Source organism: Mycetomoellerius zeteki, unplaced genomic scaffold, assembly GCF_001594055.1.
Source record: "Mycetomoellerius zeteki isolate Tzet28-1 unplaced genomic scaffold, Tzet1.0 scaffold145, whole genome shotgun sequence".
Lineage (NCBI taxonomy): Eukaryota > Metazoa > Arthropoda > Insecta > Hymenoptera > Formicidae > Mycetomoellerius > Mycetomoellerius zeteki.
The window spans coordinates 260,019-286,457 of record NW_017256393.1 but is presented as its reverse complement, the minus strand read 5'-3'; the positions used below and the strand labels follow the sequence as shown (position 1 = coordinate 286,457).

General features: G+C 31.2%; 4 protein-coding genes across 5 annotated transcripts; 2 read left to right on the top strand and 2 right to left on the bottom strand.

The window, feature by feature from the left end:
• Positions 1-271: 271 nt before the first annotated feature.
• On the top strand, positions 272-2,073 carry LOC108732023 (BRISC and BRCA1-A complex member 1). Its single transcript, XM_018462619.1, has one exon. It carries the CDS (start codon positions 515-517, stop codon positions 1,475-1,477), a length of 963 nt encoding a protein of 320 aa, XP_018318121.1. The 5' UTR covers positions 272-514; the 3' UTR covers positions 1,478-2,073.
• Positions 2,074-2,815: 742 nt separating this feature from the next.
• Positions 2,816-3,299, bottom strand: LOC108732026 (zinc finger protein 2 homolog). The gene has a single exon (XM_018462624.1). The coding sequence runs from the start codon at positions 3,239-3,241 to the stop codon at positions 2,819-2,821; it is 423 nt and encodes a 140-aa protein (XP_018318126.1). The 5' UTR covers positions 3,242-3,299; the 3' UTR covers positions 2,816-2,818.
• A 1,665-nt stretch (positions 3,300-4,964) lies between these two features.
• Positions 4,965-14,184, bottom strand: LOC108732021 (laccase-1). Its single transcript, XM_018462617.1, has 11 exons — positions 14,176-14,184; positions 10,610-10,677; positions 9,819-10,108; positions 8,558-8,768; positions 8,094-8,362; positions 7,494-7,617; positions 7,182-7,402; positions 6,877-7,063; positions 6,371-6,577; positions 6,070-6,288; positions 4,965-5,963 (listed from the first exon to the last, which is right to left on the bottom strand). The coding sequence occupies exons 1-11, from the start codon at positions 14,178-14,180 to the stop codon at positions 5,632-5,634; spliced, it is 2,133 nt and encodes a 710-aa protein (XP_018318119.1). The 5' UTR covers positions 14,181-14,184; the 3' UTR covers positions 4,965-5,631.
• Positions 14,185-24,230: 10,046 nt separating this feature from the next.
• Positions 24,231-26,416, top strand: msl-2 (male-specific lethal 2). 2 transcript variants are annotated; one of them, XM_018462544.1, is made up of 4 exons: positions 24,231-24,894; positions 25,056-25,222; positions 25,707-25,904; positions 25,987-26,416. In XM_018462544.1, the coding sequence occupies exons 1-4, from the start codon at positions 24,303-24,305 to the stop codon at positions 26,257-26,259; spliced, it is 1,230 nt and encodes a 409-aa protein (XP_018318046.1). In that variant the 5' UTR covers positions 24,231-24,302; the 3' UTR covers positions 26,260-26,416. The 2 variants fall into 2 exon arrangements, with proteins under 2 accessions (XP_018318046.1, XP_018318045.1); XM_018462543.1 differs by having other exon boundaries at positions 25,056-25,294.
• The last annotated feature ends 23 nt before the right edge of the window (positions 26,417-26,439 follow it).

The following is a 26,439-nucleotide window of genomic DNA, read 5'->3' as shown; positions in this document are numbered from 1 at the left end:
AGCGTCGTACGACGAAAATCGGATGCAGGGTGAATCCAGGGGTGCGTTCCAAAACTCGATTCTATCACTCCGAGTACCTTTTATCCTTGTTCAATATTCGGTGAAGAACAAGGATAAATGATACTCGGAGTTGATAGAGTCGAGTTTTGGAACGCACCCCAGCATATCAAGCGTCAATTTGATCACGTGATCGTTTTTATCGCTTAGCCGGTTTGAGCGACTCATGAAAATGTACCGTACGATTACGAACAATTCCAATTCAAGAATCAAGAGTTCGACGAGCAGATCATTAGGGTAGGTCTGTTCAGGGTATGTTTGACATTGTCAGGAACTGTCAGGGGCACACAGTTCGATTTTAAATTATCCGCATAACATTGCGCGAAATCTACGCGCTATGTGAAATTTCCGAATTGTTTCGAAGTGCCTCGAGATCGAGATATTCGTCGAGGCAAGGCTACAGCTTGAGCGGCGCGAAGAGGTTAGATTTATCCTTTGATACTTACAAGGTAGAAACATGTCAGACAAGGAGTCGAACGATGAGATCCAAGTGATAGCCGAAAAACTGCATAACGTCACGACCATCGAGCCAGCGTACAACAATACTCCGCCACAGCAACAGCATCAGCAACAGCAGCAGGCAAAGAGTACACAGAAAAACAATAATAACGTTGTAGTGCGTCATCCTGCAGATAGTAAAAAGCCTGATGCCGTCACTACCACAGCTACCGCGGAGGAGTACGTTTTTATAAGAAACGTCCCTGAACTCAATTTGCCTGAGAAGATTTTATTTGTTATCGACACAGTGAGGGAGCAGCAATGCACGCCTTTCAAACTGGGTACGGGTGCGACATACCTACCTCTGTTCATGATAAAACGTGTGGTGGAGAACTTTATTGGCGCAAAGTCCACCATACAGCCTGGGGTGCATGAGTATGCGCTAATGAGCCTGGATTCACACGGTGCTTCCTGGCTATGCGACTACACCAGTAACACAAAAACTATTCTCAATCATCTAGAGGGTATCACGGAAGATGTACCAGACGAGGAACAAAGGACCTATGATTTGGGGCTGCTATTTGAGATGATACACTCTCGAGTAGCAACACCGGTGAGAAGCCAACCGACGTTCACCTCGCGTGTTATCTTCATATATGGACGATCAAATTCCGTTCCGAAGTTCCACAGTGGACAGAAGTATCTAGAGAATCTAACAGAGAACCCATACTTCTTCTTGGACGTGCTGTTCGCCCACGAACCACCTAGCGATGACAATATGTGCGAGGCGGTGTACGCCGAAATCGCAGCTTTAGACACAACGAATTTCTCTTATATCTTCGAAGTAGGTAGGAATGCTGCTAAAATACACGATAATATGGCAAAGCTCTTAGCACATCCGTTGCAACGGCCACCACAGAAGGATGCTTCATATACTCTTTATTCAATGACGGCCAATCAGGAAGTACACACTAATGTATAGTGCCATGTATATTTGTTAGTGTTAGTAGGTAACTTATTTTCATGGAAAAGTTTGCATATTTTTCGTTGGATAAGATTTACCTTATTAATATGATATAATTTGAAGGAAATATTATATTTGCTGGTACCAGTAACATCTTTTATAGTGATCCTAAAGGTGTTTATTTTGCCGATTTAGTAGGATTTATATACGGATGATTTATGTTATTGGCATCAGTAGAACAGTGACTTTGCAGCTGTTGTAAAATTCTTTAATATGATTGGTTTGTACATTTAGATCTGTGAGGAACTAAGGATAAGAACCAATCATATTAAAAAGATCTTTCAACGGACATTGCAAAGCTTTTTTTGCTGAACATAGGCATTGACTGCGTTTAACAAAAGAAACAGTTTTGCAACTGTTGTACAATTTTTTAATACTGGCCTCGCTTTTAATTTCTCACTGGATCTAAATATATAAACCAATCGTGTTAAAGAATCTCACAATAGTTGCAAATTGACGCTACACATTATTACATCAGTCTCACACCACACACATACATACATACAAATTTGCTAACTAGTCTTTCATATTAAGTATCTAAGCCTAATTCTAAGAACTCAACATTGTTTGTCCATATAATCTCTAATCGAAATCAAGATTGATTTATATATATATATATATATGTCATAGTCAAAGCGTTAACTTAGTAAATGTATACATTTTCTGTAGTCTGCTGTAGTCTGCTGTAGTCACTGTGTACATTTACTATACTTAAATGCATATATTGACTAGTAGTGTACATTGTATATATGTATAAGTGTATGACATTGGTATATATTTACGAAGTATAAACTTGTACACATAAAGCAAATATTGTTACGCCAGAAGCCTATAACAAAACTGTAATTTTCAAACTTTTTTCATTTTTGGCATAAAGTTGAATTACATTACCGTTTATATTTTAATTGTAGAAAAAGATTTTTAAATCTATAAAGACAGAAAAATACTTATATGAAAAGTAATTGCATTTGGTAAAATATACGACTTTAGGATCCCTTTAATAATTTTATTTATGTTTATTAGAGAATATACAGCAAAAAGATATATAACACGCAACTATCTTTTCAAACTGTCATCAAATAAATAAAATCATTTTTATATAGATTTATAAAATGGTCTATTTTGCGTAAGCAAATCAAACATACAATGTCTAAGAGAGACATATAAATTCGTATTTTGAAAGATATTCTATCATCTTTTTTCTCCTTTACAATAACGTTATTTTTATTAACTCTTATGTCTCACACAGCTTATTATTACTTTTTTAATATTTTATTTATAATTTATATAGCATTATATTCATTCGTCAAATTTTAGAGCTTCGTAATGTTTTGCTATCAAATGGGCGGAAAGTTTGATTTTTCGGGTAAAACTATGTCCACAAATCTGACAGTGGAACTTTATCCCGAGATGTAGATGTTGATGTCTAACAAGATTAGACGACGTCGCAAACTTTCGTTCACACATATTACATGCGTAAGGCTGCTCACCGGTGTGCTTTCTTCTGTGCTTGTTGAGGTCTCCCGCGTGATTGAATTTCTTTTGACAGTACTCGCACATTAATTGTTTCTTCCGTATATTTCCAGTGTTTTCACGGACTCGCAAATTGTTGATATCATCTTTATTTTCTATATTAATAGAATCGTTGATTTTTTCGATCTTAACGTCAGTTTCTGTAGTTTTTTCAATTTGAAGATTTTCATTGACTTGCGACCTTTCCATTATTTCTAAATTGCCGATATTCCGATAGGTAAATTTTGACAAAAATTGCCCATCGATTTTTCTAAATGCGTCTTAAAGCTGCAAAATATGTTTCAGTTAGCATAAGATATTTTTTATGATCTCTAGAAATAATTACAATGTGATTGTAATTTATAAATTATTTTTAAAATGTTACAATAATAGATATATAAATACAATAGAACAATAAATGTTATAAAAATTATAACAGTTCAATAAATTTCTCTATTATACACATACAATTCATCTATCGTAACATTTATTTGTATCCAAGAAAAATACATGGATAACACTCGTTGAAAATTGTTTCATATAGAGATGAAACTGTTCCCTTATATTTATCATTTTATTTGGTGTTTGCATTTAAATTAATCCTCAAAACGTAATATAATTTTACATTACAAGCAACTCTCATTACGGATAACATTAATTATATTTTTTAAATTATTGTTCATTTAAATGTGCATGAAAAAATTTTAATTTCAAATTCTCTGGAAGCGACAAATTAATATTACATCTTGTAGATCAATCGAAATTGGAAACGACACTCGCTTGCAATTTATCATATAATATTACACGTCCTTACCAAAGTTTCAAATTCAATTTTTGTAAAAACGTGTGTCACTTCTGAATACGAGCACTATATATTCCTCGTCGCTTCTGAATACGAGCACTACATATTTCTTGCATTTAAGTACAACAACGTTCTTGAGCATTACACAACATACTCCCGAATATTATCAATGACGTACTTGAAAAAGTACGAAAGCAAAAGTATGACTAGTCAAAAAAAAAACAACGGATAGACTATTGTCAGTATATCTGAATAATGACATACATTTCCTCAGCAAAACGAATGATACTGTGCGAGTGTGGCATAATGGAGGTGCCATCGGGGAATACCCGACTGGTGTATCCAGACAAGCCTCCGGTAAATACAGATACTTGTTACATATACACCCATATATATATATATATATATATATGCAGAAAAACAGTCTTTAGAAGAGATAAAAACACACATAATAAAGAACATCTCTACGAATATTATAAATAAATAAATTGTATTAGGAATCAATCTCACATATATTATAGAAATTTATTTAGGAACTTTGGATCGTTTACATATTTGAGATTGCATGTTAGTTACGAACAAATTTAAATGGATTTCTGTGTAAACGATGAGTTTATATTCTACGAGTTTCTATAAATATTACAAAATATGTCATACGCGTTGCATTAATCCTTTGTTGACAAGACTTGAGAAATTCTTAAATTAAATAAAGGGTTTTTCGAGAATTAAACTTTTTAAAGATATCGTGTATATTTAAAAATAGCGATACACGTTTCCTTGATCGAAATACACATATATGTATACGTACATATATTCAAAGTAAAGAAACAATACAATTGATAACGTGCTTACGAATCTTCGATTATGTTAACAATATGATTAGATTAAACACTATTTACAATACGTAATTGAATAATTACAGTAATAATTGTAGTAATATATTTGTCGAGATTTCGTTTTTATTGAATCATATTTTAATAATAGATTCTTTGGTTTATTAGAAGTTTGGTCAATTTGTCCTTAAAGAAAATGAACAGCGATATTAAGCATCATATATCTTTATGAGACATCTAATTCCGATGAAGAAAAATCATCTAATTTGAAATCATTATCTATTTCTTTCCTCTCAATTTACGAGATCTTTTTTGAATCGTGAATATTATACTATTTATTTCTTATTACACTATTATCGCTTGACATTCTCGCCGAGAATATATTGATTCTTCTGTGTGAATGATTCGTCATTGAAATTAATAAGAGTTAAATTAGAACACTATATATTATATATTACCGGATAGGGTAATTAGCAATCTGACAGTTATAGAATAATTGTAATCTATTTTTATATCACAGAAATGTAAGTCACTTATTGATACAAAGTCCGTTCGCTTGTCGGAGATAAATATACATTATGATCGAGAAATATAAAAAATTTCTATTGTCATTATCGTATAAAATTCATCGATTTCACGTGAAATTGTACTTATCTGACCACCAACGATAATAAAAACACAGACAGATGTTTCCTAGAAATATTAATACTTCATAATATTCAGTTATGACTAAATATCCGTCCATTACTGGCACATGATCATTTTGATTTATTTATATAATCACGTTTTTGCGCATATTACGTGTAGTGATTGTCACATATTTGTTCAAAATAAAACGAAAGAGAAGAAAACGTTCGCCAGCAAATTCGTGACCATATTGATGACCATAAATCTGCTGTAAAAGTCTTCTATAATGTGACTCCAATACTTAAAGGTTATTTTTTACATAGATATATTAAAACGTATTAAAACGTTTGCACGCAAATCACAGAGCTTAAAAGACAAACGATAAAAAGCAGCAGTGTTATACTTGAACTGGATGCCGAGGATGTATAGAATGTCAAGAACTGTCTAAAATACGCCATGTATACTGAGAAATACTTAATCGTGTTCTCGAGATACTCGTTGTTCTTTGATTCGGTTGTTGTCGAATTTTTCTTGTTTGCCAGTTTCCAGTCACCGCATTTAGGAAAATTATGAGGTACAGGTGGCATTTCCTCGTTTTCGCCTACCTTGAAGATCAGTGACATTCCTATTTCCGCATGAAACTCAATGTGGCAGTGGAACAGCCAATATCCTGAAGAATATTGATCAGATCGATTATTTATACCGGCATACATTGACGACATACATTGATGTCTTTTTAAACATTATTTGTCTGTTTATACGTTGTGAAATCTTACCTGGATTATTAGCGTAAAATCGCACAATAGTATAACCACCGTCAGGTACGGTCACCGTATCCTTCAGAGGTGCCCGTTTAAGTTTTCTGCGTATTAAACCTTGTTTATCTAGTTCTCTCACTTCAGAGGTGGTAGTATTACGTCCTATCCTTTCCATAGCCACTACGCGGAACTGATAGCCGTGAAGGTGAAACGGATGATTTGCATCATATGGAACACCTGTCAAGGATTATTAGTTACGGTGAAACTTAGACGGTTTAAACAATTAGAGATACGCAAGAAATATTTATTGCTTACACACCTTCATCGACAAGAACTAGTTCTACTACGCTATTATTTTTAACCTGAAGCACATGAGTGCAAGCGCAATAATCATTCTCGCATCCCTTGACCGTGCTAGAGTTGCAAAATTGATCTGGCTTAATAAGATATCTTTCGGGCAGAAGTGGAAACGGCGGTAACTTCATTGATATGTGGTTCAATTGCGGTGTGAACACTTGTTGTTTTACTGAAAATTCATAATCAAAATATTTTATGAAACAATAAACGGTATACACTCTTTGACAAGTCTAAACTTTAAACCTGTGTGTAACATTCTTGTTAAAGAGTGTATGTGTACAATCGGATAGGATAAATAGAAAATATTTAGTAAGTGGAATATTTTCCAATAATTAAATAGCTAATTATAGATTTGTTAAAAAATATAATGCACATTTATATTTAATAGATATTAAAAATTTACAATTTTATTTTTCTTTATTTTTTATTATAAATTAATTTTAAAAATATATATTTGAATATATTTACCTTGACGGAAACTATACAAATCCTTGCGATGAAAATACGGATTATCTTTCTCGTAAAAATCATACGATATGTAAAATTGATAATCAGGTTCTCTGGTATTTGAAATATCATCACCGTCCATCGCATTCAACATTGGCATACTGATGCTATTATTTGATTCAGTTCCTTCATTTAAAGCGTTTACTTGCTAAAATCAGAAATGATTTTGTATTTCTTCTAAAGAAATTCAAAACGAACATGAAATAACGTTTCAAAAGCTATTTAAAAGACATTATACGGACACATGAAAAAATTAATATACATACCAGTCCATAGGAGTTATTTCTTACACGACTATATGAAACATTTGCTTTCGGTTTTTCATCGGGTGCGCCCTCGTATCGCAATTTTGCGACTTGATAAGCGCTCAAAAATCTTTCATCGCAATCCATCAATCCTCGAAATCTTATCCAGTAATTGTCCACCGGTTGGTCCATGTTAATTATAAAATCAAATCTTTCTCCGGCGTAACTTACCAGCGATTCGGCTACAATCACATTACATAATATATATTTAAAAAATTACATAATAAATCTATAAAGAAATAGTAGTAAAAAATACTGAAAGCAAAGTCGTACCTTGTACCGATTCAATATCACGCCCATCTGAACTGATTACGTTCAAAGTATGGTTGTCAACAGAAACTTCTATAGGGCAATTCAGAAACTCTGCATTAATAAGTCTGAATCTGTACCGGGAATTCTGCAAGCATAAACAACAAATAAAAATTAGATTGGTATAAAAAATACGCACAAATCATATAATTTTATTTTTAAAAAGAGGAAGCGAAAGTAGAAGTAATTTTTTTATTTTGGAAGATATTTCATTTAGAATAAAGTTGACTATCAGATTTATATTGACTATAAGATTTCCTTCGGAAAAATAGACTGATCTGTAAAATTATGTAATCCTTATTTTTTTGTTTTTGATAAAAATATTTTATTTATTTCTTATATGTATGATAGATATAAATATATATTTAAGAAATTAATAAAATTAAAAGTTTTGAAAGCATTCAAAGTAATATGCAATAATTGCTACATTTCAAAATTAAAAATTAGCTCGAAATAGATTTGAATAACACAACAGGATGAAATATCTTACAGTCATCTCATGCAAATATCAGCCTTTTATATTACGAATACTTTCTCTTCATTTCTCTTATGACTGAAACTTACCGGTTTTACGACAAACGTCGCAATAGGCATATCAGCCGACGTCTTATTTTTATTCTTAAAACGGCCCAAGCCGTTTACAAGTAAGTTCGGCGCTTTATTGTGACCGTCAGCGTGATAATGCGCCAGGAACTTGGTGAGACCCAGTTCATGAACCCAGTCAGCGACTATTAGCGTATGTTCATCGTAATCATATAAATCCTGGTGCCAGTTCATTTTAGGAGGTACACGAACGATTAACGGACCGAACACGCCATCACCTCTTTGAAATCCTGCAAACAAATATGCGATACAAAATATTACAAACAATGAAACTCTTTGAAACAGTTAATTTTCCAAAGCATTGTTATTAATAACTGTCAATGAATTATTTTAAATTAAATGGATTTGTTGATGTAAGCAATTTAATTTCTTCAACTTTCTGTAGATAATATCAAGTACTAATACTTGGGAAAAATTTAGCGTACCTGTATGAGAATGCCAAAAGTGCGTGCCGGCTTCAGTGGCGATATAATTGTATTGGAAGGTTGCTCCAGAAGGGATAGGGCATTGCGATACGTAGGGTACACCGTCCATGTATGGCGTGGCGACATGATGCTGGCCGTGCCAGTGCATCGTAGTGCTCTCTGCGTGCAATAAGTTAATCATATCAACTATTATCCTGTCGCCTTGGCACACCTGTAATTAAAGTAATTTCCCTTAGAATATTCTTATCTCATTGCATCTTGATTTGCTTGGTCTGACTCACAACGATCGCTTATCGACCACAGATCACGCTAAAATGAGATTATATAGACAGGATATCATTATCGGCGTTTGTGGTTTGCAATTAAAACGAGACAACTCGCATGATTAAATTGTCAATAAATAATTCCCGAACATCGCAAAGAATTCTATTTTCGTATCTATCATAATTGTGATAAAATTGTAAGCGAAATCTAAAAATAAAATACGAACATATGCGCATATTCGATGCTATCACGAGAACAGTGGGATTCACTTTGCAGATATCCTATACTATACTGTAATGACTGTTTAAGCACTCCGAGCACTCCGAGAAATTATTCGCGCGGTGATTATTCTGTCAAACAAATATTTGTCAAACAAAATAATCGACGCGCGAACAATTCCACGGAGTGCTCATTAAATTGTCATTATAAGATCTCATTCAAAATATATTAAGTTATAAGGTATAGGATGTCAGCAACATGAAACCCACTTGCACTGCTCTTATAATAGCATAATGTGTGACGAGGAAACATTGACGAACAGTAATTAAGTTGCAAAAGATTGCAATGAAGAAAATGAAGCAGTGAATCATTTCACCATTTTTATCGATTGAACTAAAAAATCCAGCTGACTAAGAAAATAGTAATTAGCTATCAAATGAGTCTTGTAATAAAAACCTGTGTAAATTATTTTCAAATAATTTTGTTCATATCCGCGGAATTTAAAAAATACACACATAGAGAATGAAGATCGACTGAGAAATAAACAGAAATTAATTATATGTAATTATATCACTAATAACATAATTAAAATCTTAACAAGCATTTTTTCTCCAGTTTTTTTATTACAAAATATTCACGTTCGTTCGTATTTATTCATTTTCTACTAATAGCACAAGTCTGCTGAATAAAAGATGGTATCGAAGTAAATAAAGCAGAAACATAAATATAAAAACTAATATTTTTATTACGGAATTTGATTTTTATTATTATTACGTACTTCGATCGGTGGGCCTGGCATTTGTCGGTTCACAACCATGAGAGCTCGATTCACGCCATCCGCCGGGATGCAATGAGGTCGAAAGCAGTCTGTGATATTGAGGGGGCAATTGTAACACGCTTTGCTCATTGTCTGATAAGACTCCAGTTTGAAGGTGTAATAGCAGTCCAGAGGCGCCGCATCATCCTTGCATGTTCGTCGACACGCATGATGCTTCCAGTCGATGACGTCGACAATTTCCTGGTCAATCGGCGTCAGACCGAAATCATTGTATGTTGTTATTACCGTTTCTAAAATCCGAGACAAATTAAAAAAAAATTCTGTCTCTAAAACCTTTTTTTATTTCCCCAATCTAAGCCATACTAAGCGCATTCCCAGACAAGATGCACAGATGAGAATGTAAGAAATGTTTAATAACCACACTTGTTATACATATTCTAATTGACTTTCAAATAACGTCTCATAATATGCCGCGATCATTTCTCTGTTATTAAATTTAATAGATTAGATAACATCGATAATTAGTGCTCAATTAATTTCATTTTTTCAAAATTATATTATATATTATTGTATTTAAGCTATACATTATCCAATGATATATTATTATATACAGATAGGAGAATGTAAAATGTGAATGTTTGAATATATTTTTCATATAACGGAAAAATTCGATTTCATACAAAATCAAAAATAAAAAAATGTATCAATACGATTCAGACATGTAAATGTACAATAAAAATGAAAAATTCTACTCATTGTCCAAGCCAAAGTAAATAATGAAAAACACTAACCTGATAGACTTTTATAAACAACCAACTGGAGCAGAACAAGCAGCACGTTCCAAATTGTCATTTTCAATCTGTAACAAAGGCAACAATTAAAAAATACATCAGATATGCATAACACGTAAAGTTATATGTAATGCTTTGTGAAATCTTAAAATTACGGAGACTACGGAGATAACAAATCAACGAAGATAACCAAGATTTAAAAGATATTGTGCGTCCGTATCTTATGTAATGCGTGAGCGTAAAGTGTTAAACATTTTGTAAATTTGAGTTGATTTAGTTTAAATCATTGTACAATCAAATAAAAAATAAGTAAATCGATTCGAGTCAAGAAAGAAATTAATTTTTAATTTTTGAACCAAAAAATTAATTGGAAAATATTTCGATTTTTATTTTTTTCCGTTACTTTCTAGAATCATTTTGTATATATCATGAAGCGATTGAATCGTAACTTTTCTAAATTTTTTCTAAATAGTGTTCTTAATTTTCTTCTTTTCTTTTTTTTTCATTTATATTATATTTATATTATATTTATATTTGATTTATTTATATATTATAATCAAACGACAGTTATTTATCGCTTGTTTTCATAATCCTTTTAATTGTAAAATCGATTTTGCAGACGCTGTTTCTATAATGTTACATTTCATATATATCTCTATAAAGATATAATTGTAGTTATGGAAAATGTTTATTTAATTATTTTATTATATAACTATTTAATGATAATTTAAATTCTCAATGCAAATAATTTGCAGAAGAGTGATAAATTACTGAAGATTGAGGATAGTTTTTTTATTAAGAATTCAACTTAAATGATCGAGCCTCATTTAAATTTTATATCTTTTTACGTCAATATATATGATAAATGGTAATACATATGTATGATAATACATATAGAATGTTCTTCTTCCGGCATATTTTAATGACCTAATAGTGAACGTGTAATAAGGTTTTTTCTCAAACACAAAATGATAAAAAACATTTTTTATTACGATTTTCTAACGTGTTATTACATTTAATATTTTAATTAACAAATTCCGTCAAAACAACATACAGGAATGCAATCATTTATGTAACTTAAAGTTATCTAAAGTAAGTAAATTTTCACAATTTATTTGAACTTGATTCGCAAAAATCCTTTTATTTCTAATTGCTTAATATTAATTATTAATTTTGAAAATTATTTGGAATTGATCATTTTTATTGAAATGGTATTATGAATGTATTTTATTTTCAGGTAACAAGCTGATGTTATTTTGACATTAAACATCAGTTTGATGAAAAATGACAAAATGACGTCAGTTCGCTATTCTGGGTTTTTAATATCATAAATTTTATATTTGCAATACCTAAATTACGCACTTTTTTATTTTGAATATATTAGTATAAAACTTGACACATACATAATATTATACGATTACTGCTCTCATGAAAAATTTGCGGGAGAATATATCTCGCTTAATTACTATGGACACGTATAAAATAGCGTTTGATGTTTCAAGTGAGAAACTACTTGATATCGGTAATGTTGAAACCCCTAATGGATCTTACAACATAACATATACGTCGTAACTTTACAAATATAGCACAACTTCACGCAACGTAATGCATCGTTGCAGCACGAGGCACGGCTGTTATCCGCAATTATGATAATAATATTTATAACCATCATTATTTCCTTATTATAAAAATTATATTTCCCCTTTCAAGCAAATTTATACCATAGTATTTATCAAACTTTTCTAGATAAACAACTTTAAACATCAAAACAATTGTTAATAAATTTATATTAATTATTAAAATATTAATTGTTTATTTTCATTATTAATATAATTATTATGTTCTTTTATATAAAATATTAACAAAAATATATGTGTCAAGTTATATATACATGTAATGTTAATGTACATTTAATTATTAATTTTTAAAATGTAATTAATATAATATATATATCTTTACGAAGTTTTTAAACAATTTATATTATTAAATTAATAATGAAGACATTTTTGTTAAAAAAAATTTTAGAATATCGCTCTGACTACTTACCAGTGAAAGTTCAAAGAATGCTCAAGAAACGTACTACAGTTTGCGAAACAAAATCTTAGGAATATCGGTTTAATTTTCTAATATATGTCGTTTGTTTTGTTATTTAATGTAAATATTCTCTTACCGAGAGAAATACAAGTAACTTTAATATTAAATATGCACTCAGAGAAAAAAGTCGTATCAGTAACTATAAATTTGTAGTGAAATAGCGCCTCAACTATATACATATTATTAAATTCTAATAAGAATACTAGATTAAGTGAACTAAGAAAATATAGTACATTAACCATATAAACAATTTATAAATGGTTAATATTACTATATTTTCTTGGTTCACTTAATTTACTTATTGTTCTTATTAAAGCTTTATAATACATAGTTACAAATTTGTGTATGCATTTCTTATTTATTTTTGTCTTCCAGGTTTGAAACCAACGCTGCGCCTTTTATTGTAAGCTGAATGGTTTCCTTCTTAGGAGAAACTGAACTCCACTACGTTCCTCTGATGACAAAACCGCGTACTACTCGTACTGAGCGACTTTAAAAATTTTTGTCTAAACTAGAAAAATGTAATTGTTATATCTATTTGCATGAAGTCCAAGTAACTACTCAATGTAGTTGAGTCACTATTTCAGTACCAATTAATAGTGCATACAATTTGTTACCGTGACTATATTTTTATAATATTCAGCACTACTTTAGTTTCTATTACTTTGTAAAACTAGTTACAGGTACTTCAATTGCAAAAGTTGCCAAATTTATAGTTGCTGGAACTATTTTGTTTTCTCTCAGTGTGACATTAAATTCGTATCGTTTACGTATATTAAAGTCGGGATTGCGCGAAATCAATCGAGATATGTGCAACTAAGAGTTCTCGAATGTATACGCACGTGATATTAGCGAAATAACAAAACGTATGAACTTTTTTTTTATGCTAACAAAACAATTAATAATATTCAACTTTTCCGTTACAATATCATCTCAAAGTGTCTTTAAATTTTTGTAGTGAAAATTGTATTAGAGATACCTAGGAATTTCAAGGATATAGTTTACGTTATTTGAAGGCTCGGTGCCTAATTAATGTAACGTAAGATTAACTTTAATCTGATCGGTTTGATTTACTCTTTATCTTCTTCTAATTCTAAGAATTCAAAGAAGATAGAGAGTAAGTTGAGCCAAGATTAAAGTTAATCTTATATAGTGGAATTGAGGCATTAAAGTAATAATTATAAGAGCATTAGTCAGGCAGTATCAAAATATAATGTATAATTTTGATATCTATATTACTGCTGCATCAAAATAATGTATAAATTTTACATGTAATTGCTGCATCTGATAAAAAGTATTTAATACCACTATAATTAAAAAACAAGAAAAATGTGTGTCAATATTTCTCAAATATCATTCTTTAAATTGATGGGGTATGTTTCGACTTTTGACATAAAAGCAGGATATTTTTTAATGTACTTTCAATCATTTTTTTAAGAGAGGAAGGATACAGGCAATTTAATGCCACTTACCGCATCGCACTCTTAATCACAATTAATAATTCGAGATACTGCAAGAATCACAGGAAAATGACGAGCATTAACATACAAGAATAAATAATCCACACTATTGCACAGAAGATACTTGATGCATCGCCGGGCGTTCAACTCTCCTGGTCACGACCGAGATTCGGACGCACTTACTATGCGCGCGTTTACATTGAACGGAAGCCGCGTCTCTTCTTCGTCTTCGTGACGAAATGCACGATACACAGTACGTTTTATGTTGATGACGCTTTACAGCGGACTGGACCGGCGTCACGCGCATTCGCTCCTCTATATGATAAGAGCCGCAGGAGGTCTTCTCCTCTCCTGTGAAGATCGTGCGTACCCCACAAGAGTAACCACCACGAGAGGGGCCTTCTGCCTCAACTATAGTCAGGTCAGGTATAAACGCACGCACAATGACGATGACGTAAAATCACAGGGTATTCACAGATTTTTTTTCTCTTTTCTACAGAATTCTCAAGTTGCCCCACCTGAGTCTGTTGCTCAGCTTGTAACCAATAACTATGTGCTCCGTAGTTTTCCTCGAAAGTGAATTCGTCAGTGGACTTTCCACCTGTTACCCGAAGCTTGTTGCCCAGGGTACACGTGTGCACGACTAGTTATATGTATATACGGCAAAGCATGAGTGAAATTAAGATCGGTATATCCCCGATACCTGCAGCTTCTAATAAAAAATTAATAGAGATATTTTTAGTTTTTTTACAATGAATAATTATAATAAATGAATAATTACAATAAATGGGAAATAAGACAGATCTTCAATGAATTAAATTGCAGATTAACAGATAATAAAGTCAGATTTTTTTATTAATTTCGCACGAACTTCGCTCTGTAGTAGAGTTTTTAATTATACGGATATATAAAAAGATGCAAAAAAAAAATAATCCAGTTTCTTCCGTATATTTGAAAGAAGAAATCAGTTTAGCTAAAAAAATAACTTCTTTTCTTGAAATTTATAAAAACGTGATATTAAAATTAATTTTAAATTTTAATCGTATCTTTAATAAACAATAGAATATTTATAAATATGTATGCTTTTTTACAAAACTTATCTAAATAATGCAATTAGCAATTTTATGTTAACATGAAGCTATTTTATTTAAGTACTCGTGTATTTATATAAACTTAACGTAAAGCGAGGATTGTAATTGTTTCAACAATATCACATGAAAATAATTTGAAAACAAGATTTGAGTTATCTTTCATCGTCAAACAACTTGTACATACATAATGATTACAATGAATTGAAAGCGGAATAAGAAAGACATTTTATCGATCAAATGAGATAAGACATTTGATACTTAATATAAGGTACAAAGACATTTCGAATGAATAAAGCACGCACACATATGAACAATTACATAAATATAAAGCAATTTATAAAAAGATCAAGAAATTATGCAATTATGCATTTTATATACAATCTATATTACTTTCGTGCTAAATTGATTTAATTTGTTCGATTTGATTTAAAATCTTCCAACGTGATAACAAATGAATTTTTACACGGAAACACTCTATATTAATGTATTTACAAAATTTTATCTGATCGAAAATGAATAAAACGCTATATATTATAATATACAACTTACGATACATATAATTAACTGCACTTATTTTACTGTACGTACAAATTTCGATTCTTCCATAATCAGAAGATCATCGGCTAAGTGACATTGTCTTTTCCAGTTTCAAATTCGTGGGTTGTTAATTCTATTGTGGTTATTTCGTAAATATGATGGTTGATATTTATAGACTGATTTCTTTTGTTGACTGACTTGACATTATGCTCACGGTTTGTCCACCGACGTCCTTGACGCATTGTAATACATATATATACAATAACAAGAAGAAGAAAAAGAAGAAAAAAGGAAGAGAAAGTAAAGAAGAAGAGGAGTAGAAGCAACATTGAGTTATGCGGTTTGAAAACTTGACTTGTAATCTTACTCGTGAATATAAAACACACGGCATACTACGTGTTTAATTTGAAATGAAAAATCGTCGTTATCTTTGGCGGAATTAGACTTAATACTCAAACGAATGCGATAAGTAAGCTGCCGGTTTCGTGAATTCCAGATTTGGATATGTCGCGTCATCTTGCATCTCAATTACAGCACGTAATATTAACAGAATTTCTCATTATTTAGTCCGCTCCTTCCTATTATTAAAGATACATTAATTATAGAATATTCCTTGTAAAGCACATCTATATATTTTTCAATATCATGTATGTATATGACATAAAGATTTTTTTAAGTGATTCAGAGGAACATAAAATTCTTTTGTTGAATAAGTAAAAAAAAGTTTTGTCTTTTCATCTGCAGCAACCTTGAATCGAAGTAGGTAAGTAGTCTACTCTCTTAGCAAGCGTTATGTATTTACAATCGTTATTATCTTGACGATAGCACAAAAATTGACTTGGATATTATTATAGCCAAACAATTTGCAGATTCTGCAATAATTATCTTCAACAAAACTAATATTCTTTTAACAAGCTTTAATAACAATTGATAAAAATTTATTACACGATACAGATTACATCCAATTCTGTTTGTCTTGTAATTCATTTGGGCACGAAATTGTTATCTTTTCTTCAAACTATGTGGAAATGCATATATCTTTCCTGAGACACGTAAAGCGTATCATACGTTCTCACGTCTTATTGCGCACGTTGAAATGACGTGTTCTATCGATATTATCTATAGTATAGAATTCTGATCTTGAATGTAATTAATTAACCAAGAATAAGTTCCTGGGATCGATCTATACGTATCACCATGTATAAATACAAACACATATATGTATATTATACACACATCTGTTGTAAAATAAAGAATGAAACGAGACGTATATTATCAATTGTATCGTATAATATTACTCATTGCTTCCGTGGACCGCAGAAATAAAGTACGTATACACAGGTAAACATATATGCGATTGCCCCAATATATACGCAAGCCTGCGTTCAATTAATTGATGAGGCAATTACGTAATATCACACCATGAATACTTACGATGCCAATCGAGCAACTTATGTAATCGCAAATGAGAAATGAAATGTAAATACACATATATTTTTTAAACGCTTTCATACAATTGATAAGGAACTTTTTTTAGGAATTTGAAATGTTTGCTAATCGGACTAATACTCGTTTTTATGTAGATTAATTTTAATCTATAAGGTTTAATTTATACTTTATTTGTTTCTAATTCTTAAAACTAGAAAAAAATGAAGAGATAATTATTGAACCGAGATTAAAATTGAATGCATTCAATTTTATTGCATTGGTGGAAATGAGCATAAATCATATAAAAAATAGATAAACAAGAAAGGAATAACCATTTCTCAGATTCCATTTTGCAGATATGTGATACATTGTGAATTTTTAACGAGATTCTTGAAATATAATTGATATGTTAATCTTCAACCAAAGATTGAAGATAATCTATAATTATTTATAGCCGTGAACATTAACGCTGGCATGTTGAAAATATTAGGAAACGGAGATCTCAAAATTCTTAAAGTATTAAATATTAAGGATTCATTTTTATACAAACAAACTTTTATTTTTTATCGTATTTTAATTTATTTATTATATTAATTTATTATATTTAATTTATTTATTATTCACAAAATGAATGTTTATGCGCATCTTAATATCCCTTTCAAAGACAATTCTTTTTAACATATTTGATACAATTAATTTCTATATTTGGCGGTTCTAGTTCTTTAATAATCATCATTTTATATGTGAATTAATATAACTTTCTAAAGGTAACACGGTAACATTTGTATCTTAATTGTGAAATACTTCCGACACTAGCAATAACTAAATATTGCTGATTAATACTGATATACATTTTATATGCACATTATTTTTTTGAGATAAGATACGATTAACAACAGACAACGTTTTCAAAATGTTTTATAAACGTTTATTTCTCATTATATTTTTTCATGATTCGTTTTCAAAATTCATTAAGTTAACGTTTATTTAACATTTATTAAATGTTTATTTTATATTATAATTTTTCATTTGAAATAAGTAATTGAAGAAACATTTTTTAAACATTTATTCAACGTTTATTTAATATGTATTTTGAATTTATTTGTCATTTGAAATATAATATTATATAATTGCGTTAAATGTATTATATATGAACAATAAGAACTTTATGCATCGATAGTATAAGTGGCTCATAATCCAAGTTCAAAATTCGGTAAGTGAAAAAGATTTTTAATATAATTAAAAATTACACAATTGATTAATAAAATTAATTGTCTAAGCTTTTAGGTACTGTTGATAAAAAATAATAAAAAAAAGGTTCTACATTGTTTTTTCTAATTTTGTTCAAATAATTTTAACATTAAAAAACGTTTTTAACATTTAAAAAACGTTTCTTCATACGTTAAAATAAACGTTTTTTTTTAATAAAAAAAGGGGACTTAACCCATTACTTTTAACGTTTTTAAAAATTGTTTTATAAATGTTTTTTTAAATATTTTTAAAAACATTTTTAAAAACATTGTCTGCTGATTGGCACAAGTCAGATGATGTTCTTCCAACTATATAATTCCATTGAGATTTTTTATGTCAATTGTTTTTAAATCCTTGTGCATGTATTTAAGTTTGTATATTAATTCTTATATTGAAATATATAAATATAATATACAAATTTTTTTTCCAAATGAATGGAATGAAGACGGAAGTAAAAAGAGGAGCAATCCGTATCAAAATCAGATGATGTTTTTATTCGGCATAGTTTTTATAAATAAGGCAATCGAAATCAGTATGGACATCAGCTTTTATTTCTTGTCAAGAATTCCATAAAACAGGTTTCGAAGGGAATTCCTCGTTCGGTCAGGTCAACGCCAAAACCGAGTAACTGGTAGTTACCGGCTCACGTCAATTGATGATGACGCGATGAATGGTTTTACAAGAACTTCCTAGTTTGTTCATTGCAATCCATCTATTATAGTTTATGACGTAAGCGAGCAATTTTTATTATTTATAAATTCTTTTATCGATTATATTCAAATTTTGTCTGTCACAATTAATTAATTATTCTTTTCAATAGTTTGTCGAAGAATATCATTCGATTTGCCATCGTTTCTTGACGGCTCTGCAAACAAAAAATACTGATTTCTGCGTTACGTATTACGATTACCTTGACTATACACTCGGAATAATATCTATATAAAGAATAGTTAAAAGAGACGGATTCTCTACGGATTAAACTCTGTAGATAAAACCAGATGCATCGTAAGAGAAAGAGAGAGAAAAAGTGCATATTACATAATTTGGAATGGGCCTGATCGCGAAGGTCGTGTGGTGAACGCGTAAGGAATAACGACAAATTGATGAACGTAAAGCGCGGGAGCATCGTGAGAGCAAGAGGCAAATTATCTACATTGTACGAGATGGTCTTACCCAACTAACCATCTGCGCGATGGGCCATGGCCGCAAAATCCAAGGGCCATGGAAAGTAGACGCGAGTATGACACATGTGTAGATATGTAGAAACGTTATGAAACGGATCAATAATAGTGCGTTCCAAAGTAATATTTTCCTCAATTTTCCGTGTTAATGTATAATATTAATCATTACACGTCACTATGGTTATGTGATTCTTACAAAGTATATTCTTATACATGATTTTAATAATTTATGTCCATTTAGCATTTGCGTCAATTAAATCGTCATACGCTATAAGCGGAATATTTCCGTATTAGAACTTGGAACGAATGTAACTCTTATAATTAGTGCAACAATATCATACAAATGTAATTGTTGTGTTAATTATTTGTTCAAAGCTCTAATATATGGAAGACATTTGTCTTTCATCTTGTTATTCTCTTTTATATATTTAAATATTTAAAATATATTATTTATATCTTTAACACATTTTGTGCCGGACCAATTTTTAATAACTTGACAACCACGTCGCGTAGATTATAACCGATGATCCACAATATTGCTGTTTTTTTTTTGCGTTAGTTTTATTTATTAAATAAACACGTATCATATTTCATAATGATTAAAAAGATTACAAAAATTATTATTATTATTATAAAGAAAATCTAATCTACTAATTACATCATATATCATAATTATCCACGCACGTGTGACAACAAAAATTATTTTATTTACGTTTCTTTTTAATGATATTCAAAATATCAAACAATCTGTGTTTGTATTGTGTAATTCTTATCGACAGTATCAGTATCATTATATTGTCATTGTGTAAATTATACAGGTATATATATAATAAAAAAACTGCAATATAAATGATGAAATATATAAATGATAACGAAATCATTGAATCCTGAAACACGTACGATTGAAAAGTTCAGGCAATAGGAACAGAGAATAACAGATTTCAATCAGAAATAAAAAACGGTTTTTGATAAATTGCAATTTGTTATTTCTTGATTTTCTTATTGTATAGTAAAATTTTAAATATTTGATAATATTAACAATTTTATTACGCTATTTGATATAATTATTATTCCTAATGATTTTTCATAAGACTCCTTATCAGAGACACATCACGGTCATCGCTTCGCTGAAGTAATTTTCGCAAAATTAATTTTAGTCATGTCTATCTAGTCAAATTTTAACTATTCTGTGTCTTTTCATTATGTATTAAGCTTTATAGAGCTACAGAATACAATACAGAATACAGCTAGTACTGCACTAAACGGAAAGTTCAGTGTATATCACTGATGAACGGCATGAAACGTGTTAATTTAATATATAACTTTATCTGTACACATTTTGATAAGATACGTTATAAAATGAAAATTTTCCATTCTAAAACTTTATTTAATCATATCTTTAATGAAGCTAATACGTTAAATTAACAGTAAAAAGAAACAAAGAATGAAACAAAAAATTCCAAGAGAGAGAGATTATTAGAGATTAATATAAAAATCCTAAGATTAGATTAATATAAAATTATATGTATGTATACATAACAATGGAATATTGTCCAATAATATGTATATTTGACCAATACCGACAATTTTACCGCGATAATATATATACTTATCAAAGATAATCCTTATTAAAGATGTATCATCGTCATATATCGCTTCGATTATACCTATCGCAAAACTAATTTTAGCCATATTTACCTATATATCAAGTTTATCATATTTACCTATATAGTCAGGTTTAAACTATTCAGTTTGGAATTTGTTGCGTTAGAATCAATTTTTCATGTATAAATTTAATTTCATTTGTAATGATACTGTATATCTCGATGAACGAACCAAGAGAAAGTCCAGTCCGGATTGAACGTACCTCGGTGGCAACGTAATGTTGACGAAAGCAAAATGCGCGAAACGGTAACGTGATAAGATACAAGGACCGAAAGAAGCATTCCTCTTGAGTCCTGGCACTGTACAATTATAAGCAACTCACTTGATCATGTTGTACCATATAATTTTTCTTTTTTCGTAGAAATAATCCCTTTCTTCGCACATCAGGATGCGCGTCGCGAGCGACGACCACCTTAACCGAGTTCAAACGTATTTATGAAGACAATGCCTAGCTAAAACAGATAACAGACAATATTGGTTTCCTTTCCCCTTGCATGTAATATAGGGAGGCAATATTGACACGAATAAGATATACAATAAAACTTCACATGCGATCAAGATAACATATATAGAAAAAATTTTATACATATACATATAAAATTTTTTCTTGAAATATTTGTTATAATAATGTACTTGATTTGTATGAATACTTTCAAAATTTTTTAGAAACTTTTTTTCGACCGTCAATGATTTTTATAAAATTGATGGTCGAAGAAAGTTTTTAAAAATTTTGAAAAAATTTATACGAATCAGGCACGTTATAATAAACATTTATTCTTTTTTAACTTTTTTCCGTAAACTTTTTAGTTTCAAAATTAAAAAATATTTTAGATAAAGTAAGTTTTCACACAATAAAAAAATCGATATCTACAAAAAATCATTCATATTATAGTTATAATTCTTTTCAAAAAGCATTTTAAGCTTAAAAAGTCTAGTTTAAAATGTTTATTTGCTTATTTTTAGAGCCCGACCGAAATTTCGGTTTCGGTTTCGATCAGTTTCGGTCAAAAATCAGGGTTTTATATTAACAGAATTAGATATATTATAATAAAATCTTATTTTTTAAAGAGTACATAAATTTGTCATGATTTCTAAATTATACGGTCTCTGTAGAATTAATCCAAAAATGTCGATTTCGACTCCAGCCGACAAAAATGTGACTCTATTAGTTTTTTTTTTTTTTTTTTTTTGTAAAACTTATCTAAGTTTCGGTTTCGATTTCGTTTTCGGCTGAAATTGAGTGACAACCGAATATTCGTTTTCGGTTTCAGCCGGAGATCAAAATGTGGTTTCGGTCGGACTCTATTTCGTCCGATGTGGTCTCAGATATACTTTAAAAAATAATAGAAATATTAAAAAATATCCATTTTCAATTTTGCAATTTAGGAACAAAATATTGTAGTCAACATTGAAACGTCAGTTTGAAGCCCTATTTTTCTTCTTTAAAATGCATTTTTTAAATTTTCTCTACGATTTTTTTTACTGAGATATTTAAATTTTCGTAAAATGCAAGCGTTCCTGAATTTATGAACAGTATACTAATGTATATACTCTGATTCTTTTATATATTTCTTATTTATATATGTCACGTTTTATGCGTTATTTTTTTACCTTTTCCTCGTTCTTACCATTTGTGCTGCAATTAAACCCTCGCGCATATTGTTCGATAAGAATACTTTGTTCAATATGTAATATACATATATAATGAGAAAGAATGAGTTTTTATCTCTTTGATAACAAGTTGAAATAGGTATGATGTTAACAGTCCTAGAAAGTTGTTTTTTTTTTTAATATTTTCTCCTTTTCTTTTTGAAATGATATTTACTTAAAATATATTTATTCAACATCGCCAAGTATATTGCATTTGTTATTAGCTGACACTTCGTGTGTTTTTCTTTTTCTGTAATATAAAGAAAAAAAAATAAAATTGAAGTGAAAACGCGTGAAGAAAATGCATGTTTCATATAATATAATAAAGTGTGTTTGAGTTGTGTGTTTAAAATCCCCAAAATTTATTGCACTTAACACTAAAACTATCGACACAATAATTATTTCTATCTATTTCTACCGAACCGGTCTTTAAGTAAAAGTTATATTTTTTATAATTGCAGGTCAGTGTGGCTACCGGGAAAAAATGTTATATATACGGACATATTATATATATATACAATATAATATATACAATATAATAAAATGTCAACTTTATATATATATATATATATATAATTTATATATTCCAGTAAACACAATGTTACATGTAACGCACATGTGAAACATTTTTTTTCATTTTAATTATAAACAAGAACAGAAAATGGAAAATAAATAATAGTCGTACAACTAATAACTAAAACACGCGAGTATAAAATTTAAAAATGATCATTCGATCGGCCGTGGTAGGTTTAGTGTTAAAATGAGATAAATATATATTCAAACGTTAAAATGAGAACGCGAAGATACTGCAAATACAAAAAGTACAAACAACGCAACCTTATTTTGTATACAAATTCGAAAACGAGAAAGAAATACCCTATATATAAGTACCTTTTATTTAGTGACAATAAATATTTAGTCGACATAAATATCGTTCTATCTTTTTTTGCATTCCATGAGTAACAAAGACAAAACAGTACTCGTGTCACTAAATGGAAAGCACCCCCGTAATTATCCGACTTGACGTCAATCGCTTCGAAACGCGTCTCACTTCACCCAGTATGGCATCAGTGACGGAGTGACGGAGCGACCAGTGACGTCAATGCGCGTCGCGCCAAAAAGAGACTCGATGCGCCCTCTATGGGAACGCGGCGGAAGCAGAGCACTCGCCGATGAAACATGGCGCATGTTTTGTTTGTGTGCGCGAGGAGGATGGTTACGCGCGGAGCGTACGGCGGCGGCTGTAAGGTTTAGGGTTTGATATTTCGCGGCCGCGAAAGGGTGAGAGGGAAGCGAGGGATCGCATGAATCCGGACGCGAAGCGGCGCGCGACGCGATGAACGCGACGAGCCTGTATGTGTCGACGTGTCGACTGGTGCTGCAGGCGGATTCCGAGGATCCCAATTCCTGGACGGATCTCTACAGATTGGTACCGTATCTGCGGCAGAGCCTCAGTTGCACCGTCTGCTCGAATCTGCTGATCGAACCGCACACGCCGACCGAGACCAACTGTCAGCATCATGTATGCCGTGGCTGTCGCGGTGGCCGCAAGAAGTTGAAGCCGTCGTGTGGCTGGTGCAAGGACTATGACAAATACATAGAGAACGTGCAACTGCGGATATTGTTGCAGTGTTACAAGAAGCTGTGCGAGTACCTAACCAGTACCGGGATCTACCGCACTCTGTTGCTCACTGTTACGTCCGCGAACAACGCTACCACCAATGGTGCACCGCCCACTATTGATGCTACCGTCAGTCTGATGGAGATTATCCAGGAAGGTGCAGGGTTCAAGGATGAGTTCAAGAGCAACGCCGGCCTGTCCAAGTCTGCATACAGTATCCTACCATGCGTTTATACCAGTACTACCTCCACTCAGACGCAGGCGAATAATATCCAAACCACTGAAGCAATATCCCAGAACATACCTGGTACGTGCAACAAAAACTGTTCCCTTGAAATAAGTATCATTACTAGATCTTGCAAATATCCAAATACAATCATGTTAATAGTAAATCATAATTCATAACAGTACAAATATTTATTAAACAAGCGATGAATAATTTCCATTATATCTTTGCTGTTAAATTAGAATCGCCAACGATTCGTACAGTGTCGAATGGATCCTCCATATATTCCGTGATGTACGCTGGATCTGGTAACAAAATTACTATAAAACGGAAAGCGGCAGCTATAGAGGACACAGAAAAAACGGGACAACAGGATACAGATGGAAATCAGCACGGCACTGTAGGAGGGGTAAAATGCATTCCGTCTTCCCACCTTAAATATGGGACCTCTTCTGAGAAAAAATCTTCAAAGAGCAGCAAAGTAATTTCAATAGATATTCGGTTAATCTTACACCTTACAGGATTTATATTGCACTATAATCTTTATTTAAATGCTTAAAGATGTTCATCCTTCGTTAACACTTCTTGTAAGGTACAATAATTTTTCCGACTTACATTTATTAACAATTATAGTTGAGCTTAATTAACCTGTGCATATTTATTGCTCTTATTTTTATGCTAATACTAATTTTTATACAAGTCTTTACTTATGTTCACCTAGGTCCCATAAAAAAAGATTAATGCAGATGTTTATTGTTTGTCTTTGAAAAAAAATATTTGTTTTAGTTTTTTTTTAATTTTGAGCTTACCTCTGCATTGATCTGTAATACTTAATTATATTGATATTTCCTTGTGAATATCAACAATAACATAATTTACTTTGTTGTAAACAGTCGTCAGGCAGTTTTAAAAAGCCAAGGTCAAGTTCTACTAGAAGTAAAAGAAAAGGATGCAGATGCGGTAATGCCACTGCAATACCTGGGAAACTTACGTGTTGTGGTCAAAGATGTCCTTGTTATGTCGAAAGTAAACCTTGCGTGGAGTGTAGATGTAGAGGTTGCAGAAATCCTCATACAGCAGATGGATTAAAGGTATCGTTTCTACTTGATTTAAATTCATTATATATTCGAGATTCTATCTTGAGGAGTCTTATATAATTCTTCCATATTTTAGATCCGTCCACATATACCTGAACTTCATAATTTACAATTACAACTGTCCACTTCTTTGGATTGCGACGCGCTAAGTGGAGATCCTCTAGGATCTGTGCCGCAATGCCTCTCGACGTCTCCTACAACGATACAAGTGTTAAATGTATATTCTACTCCGAGACTAGACATTGACAATGTACCACAGAATTTACCTGCTGCCTTGTTAGTGGGTGAAGATGCTATGGTAAGTACTGAAAGTGAAGCGGAAGATAGTGATATACAAATCGATGTGTGACAAAGTATTTAAATGGACATCGCGGAAGGCCGTACCGCATCAGTGATTATCAAAGTGTGACGAATGCGCGTCTCAATGGAGAAAGAACGCGTCATGTAAATAGCTCAATTAGAATCATTAAAAGGAATAATTACAAGAATCAAAAACATAATTACGAATTTACAAGGATAAATTAATTTA

Excerpts from the sequence above, each read along its gene's own strand:
- LOC108732023 (XM_018462619.1), top strand. The coding sequence starts at position 515 with ATGTCAGACAAGGAGTCGAACGATGAGATCCAAGTGATAGCCGAAAAA.
- LOC108732026 (XM_018462624.1), bottom strand. The coding sequence starts at position 3,241 with ATGGAAAGGTCGCAAGTCAATGAAAATCTTCAAATTGAAAAAACTACA.
- LOC108732021 (XM_018462617.1), bottom strand. Across the intron at positions 8,769-9,818 it reads TGCCAGGCCCACCGATCGAA|GTGTGCCAAGGCGACAGGAT; the intron begins GTACGTAATAAT and ends CTTTAATTACAG. Across the intron at positions 6,578-6,876 it reads TTTGTATAGTTTCCGTCAAG|TAAAACAACAAGTGTTCACA; the intron begins GTAAATATATTC and ends ATGAATTTTCAG.
- msl-2 (XM_018462543.1), top strand. The coding sequence starts at position 24,303 with ATGAACGCGACGAGCCTGTATGTGTCGACGTGTCGACTGGTGCTGCAG. Across the intron at positions 24,895-25,055 it reads AATATCCCAGAACATACCTG|AATCGCCAACGATTCGTACA; the intron begins GTACGTGCAACA and ends CTGTTAAATTAG. Across the intron at positions 25,905-25,986 it reads ATACAGCAGATGGATTAAAG|ATCCGTCCACATATACCTGA; the intron begins GTATCGTTTCTA and ends TCCATATTTTAG.